Consider the following 3,879-nt stretch of genomic DNA (forward strand, 5'->3'; position numbering starts at 1 on the left):
CACACACATACATTCACTTGCAAAATAATAATACTTCTACGAGGGAGGCATCTCTTGCTTGCCCATAGCAACAAACAAATGCTCCCTACCATTGGCTTTTTCTTTCTTTTTCACCTTGCAAGCAAAGGGATGTGCTTTGCTTCCCCCCATTCCTCTCATCTCATCTCCTTGGTTCTCTCCCATTCCAAATGCCTTGCCAATTTCTGAACAAGCACGAAATCACTTTGTGAATTGCTCCTCATGTCGTGTCACATCACGGTTCACATGCGAAGATGCGGTGCTGGGTAGATAGAAACAGGCGCGTTCCAGCAGGAGCAGTGCAATTCTGCCATCTTAGAGCAAGTACAATAGAGTTGAGTCAGCGGGCTATAAGGAATAAACTAGTACTCCCTTCGTCCGGAAATACTTGTCTTAGAAATGATTGTATCTAGACTTATTTTAGTTATAGATGCATCCATTTTCAACCATTTGTAAAACAAGTATTTTCGGACGGAGGGAGTATATTTCTGCTTAGTTGGAGGAAAGAGAAGAGCAGAGAGAAGGTAAGCGGGCTCTTCGTGAAGAGCCAGCTCTAGCACGTGCTCCTAGGCACTTTGTGAGAATGAAAGGTGGGCCACATAATAAAAAAGTAGTACACTTTTTTGATCTATTACTGTACATGTTGACTATAAGATGGACTGTAGATGACATGACACTGGCTTATAGCCAGCAGCTGGCTATACTATTAACCATGCTCTTACCTGAGCCGCCTGACACGCCCCCATTATTGACACTGACTTTCAAAATCTGATTGGGGATCCTGCGCAAAGGCCAGGCCTCCATCTATTCTTTTCATGCGCTGCTTTTTTTTTCTCCTCCCCTTTCCTTTTCTCTCTCTAGCTTTGCCTTTTCCTTGGCCCCCTTTTGTATCATTTCCTCCTCCTTCCTCCTCCTCTACTCCAAATCAATCTAGTACTAGTACTACAATGGTCGTAGGGTCATGTGGTTGATGTGCATGGGGATGAGGAGCCGCTGCTTTGATTTGAGGTGCCCAGCCCAAACATGATTCTGTGATTATTTTTCTGCGCCATTCTCTCTTGCAGCAGCCGGCCCTCTCACCAGTCTCATGCATCATCAGGCTGTTGAATCTCTGTAGAAGAAGGTGGGCAGCCCCCAAGCCCGCCCACGCTCTTTTTGTTCTCCCACCTTTTCCTTTTGTTCCTCCCCCTATTGACCACTCCTCCCCTCCCCACCACCACCATTGCCCGAGTGAGATCTTCTCCCTTTAAGTAGATAGAGAGAGACGTACTATATCCAAGCTATATTGCTCTTCCGTCTTGTAGGGTTGGTTCTTGGCATTGGGCTCGAGGACTGGATGCAAACAGGCAGTTGGTGCTTCTTGCCAGCTGCAGGGAGGTGGTACTACTAAAAGTGAGTTTCTTTTGCCTGCAATTTGGTGTTCCTGACTCCCCGGGGTTCAAGAATGAGTACTTGCAACTATACTTGGGTTTCAGCCCGTCCTCCTGCTTCCCTGCTCCTCTCCTTTTTCTGTATGCTTTTCAGCTTTATTCTTGACTTGATGAGAGGCAGAAACAAACAGGATACTCTACATTTTAGTTTCTTCCATAGCAGTGTGATTAGTATGCGTGTACGTGGTGTGATGGCATTGCAGTTGCCAATTCTGGACTCCCGGTTCAGATTGCCACACCAGAGTGCTTATCCAACCAAATCTTGCTTACGCAAAAAACAAATGCTAGAGTGGAAGGTACCAGACGTGCCGCAAGTTTCTTATATTTTTCTGCCTCTTCACATGTAGAACGTGATACGTCTTCAGGGGCGTTACATGCGCATGGCGAGCAGATAACTCAGATAAGGACCTGATGAACTCAGCCGTATTTGGTGCCTGCATTTCCCCTGCCTAGGCGGTGGAGCGCAATTGAAGAACCAAACCAAGATCACTGAAGAGCTGTACGAGCGAGTGGTCGGTCAGCTAGCTCGATCGCCATGAGCAGCTTCGCGGGTCAGCAGTCAAGGCCGTGGATGGGGGACGCCGCCGCCGCCACCCCGTCGGGCGACGCGCGGGACGACGGCGCCTCCTCCATGAAGGACCTCGGCTCCTCCACCAACGCCAGCGCCATCTCCTTCGGCTTCGCCGCCACCGCCATCCTCATCGCCATGTTCCTCCTCATGGCCATATTCGAGCACCTCATCAAGCCCGGCTGGGCGGCCTCCCGGGGCTCCCGCGGCGGCAGCGACAACGGCGACGGCGACGTCCACGGGCGCCACGCCCAGCCGCCGCACCCCGGCCGGCACCCGCGCGACCACGGCTCGCCGGAGAAGCTCGCGCCTCCGCCCAAGGTAACTAAAAAAAAGATTCTGGCTTCCGCGAGCTGCTTTACTTCCGCTCATGCGTGGCCGTGCGTTCGGTTCACGTGCACCGTGTCAGTGGTGACAAGAGGACGTACGCGTCGTGTCGCGCTCGTGTCTGCAGTAGCTGCTTGACTACGTGCGTACGGGCGCGTTGCTGTCTCACCTGAACCTGAATCAATCCCTGATGATTGTCTATTTTTTGCACTGCGTTTGCAGATGGAGGCGGTGGTGGCGGCGGCGGACCTGACGGTGGTGATGCCGGGGCAGCGGTACCCGACGTTTCTCGCGCAGCCGGCGCCTCTCCTGCTTCCTTGCACGAGAGAAGGCGTGCGTTGGCCGCCTCACGATGACCATCGCCGTCCCTTTCTGCCGCCATGACTGTCTTCGGGCGGATACGTGCGTGTCTGTCATGTTTGCCTGTAATCTGTATAGAGCTAGAGCGAGTGTATGGTGAGAAACGCCGGAGTTGCTGGTATGTGCGCGAAGGAAAATGCTGGACCGATGGTAGTAGATGAGCAGCATTCAATTCATGTCCAGTTAGTCTCGCCTCTTGGTCGAATGCCTTTCTTCATGTTATGATCTTCCATCTGAATGAGTGGATCGAGTGGCATTCTTCTAATCGGTTTTCCTTTTTTTTCTTTTCTGCGAGTTCTTCTAATCTGATGAACGGTGCCTCAAAAGGTTCCTCCTCAAATAGCAGGAATTAAAGAAAGTGGAGCTAACGGAATCCTCAAACTTAGGGCATCTCCAATGATAGCCCGCAAATTTTCTTCCGCGTCCATCAGGAGACAGGGGACTAGTCCGTGGACACAGACGTAGGAAGACAGTAGCCGAATTTCAAACCGCGTTTTAACTAACCAAACAGAATTCATGCAAAGCGGCTGATATTCATCGAAGTTTGGATAGAAAATAGCACACATCATCTATACATAGCAAGCAAATTAAGTGTAGTACAACAATGTCTCTAATTCGACTAGATCCCAGATGTCCAACAAGTTTTTCATGAACGAATCATGACGTTCCACACATACTCCCCCTTCAACTTCATCCAACAGTGTGTGCACGTAAATGGTTTGCCGCTCTGTCCTATCGTACACCACGGCGGTGCGTGTGGACTACATATAATGCGTAGACCAACATTGAGTGAATGAATCAATCAAGAAGTTGAGCAAGAGGAAGTAAAACCTACGATCTCGTTCATGTCCGCATGCAATAGCCACCTTGCCTCGAGCTGACTAACTAAGTTGCAAAACTTGATAACGCTGATCCGGATAGTGTGCCAGTAGCACGACAACGAGCTCACGTTGCGTGGTTGAATGATGTACATGTCATAGGGCGCAATGTGCTTTCGTGCGTGAAACCGCACTTGCTCGCAGAAGGGCTCCCCTCTGCTCCTGCCTATGAAATCCGCGAATACGACCAGCCACGCATCGCACAACAATTCATCCTCCATGGTCAAGTAGCTCACCATATTTCGTACTCTAAAACGACATAGCATTTGAAAATAAGCTCAATGCCATTTGACCAAAC

General features: G+C 50.2%; 1 protein-coding gene across 3 annotated transcripts; it reads left to right on the forward strand.

Moving 5' to 3' along the window:
* Positions 1-804: 804 nt before the first annotated feature.
* On the forward strand, positions 805-2,968 carry LOC123134203 (uncharacterized). Of its 3 annotated transcripts, XM_044553499.1 has the most exons (4): positions 807-1,141; positions 1,323-1,410; positions 1,796-2,337; positions 2,566-2,968. In XM_044553499.1, the coding sequence occupies exons 3-4, from the start codon at positions 1,984-1,986 to the stop codon at positions 2,725-2,727; spliced, it is 516 nt and encodes a 171-aa protein (XP_044409434.1). In that variant the 5' UTR covers positions 807-1,141; positions 1,323-1,410; positions 1,796-1,983; the 3' UTR covers positions 2,728-2,968. The 3 variants fall into 3 exon arrangements, with proteins under 3 accessions (XP_044409440.1, XP_044409434.1, XP_044409429.1); XM_044553505.1 differs by having other exon boundaries at positions 805-1,410; positions 2,572-2,968; XM_044553494.1 differs by having other exon boundaries at positions 807-1,410.
* The last annotated feature ends 911 nt before the right edge of the window (positions 2,969-3,879 follow it).

This window comes from Triticum aestivum, chromosome 1B (genome assembly GCF_018294505.1).
Source record: "Triticum aestivum cultivar Chinese Spring chromosome 1B, IWGSC CS RefSeq v2.1, whole genome shotgun sequence".
In the NCBI taxonomy this organism is placed as follows: domain Eukaryota; kingdom Viridiplantae; phylum Streptophyta; class Magnoliopsida; order Poales; family Poaceae; genus Triticum; species Triticum aestivum.

Coding starts and splice junctions, on each gene's coding strand:
- LOC123134203 (XM_044553494.1), top strand. CDS start 1,984: ATGAGCAGCTTCGCGGGTCAGCAGTCAAGGCCGTGGATGGGGGACGCC. Junction 2,338..2,565: donor AGCTCGCGCCTCCGCCCAAG/GTAACTAAAAAA, acceptor CTGCGTTTGCAG/ATGGAGGCGGTGGTGGCGGC.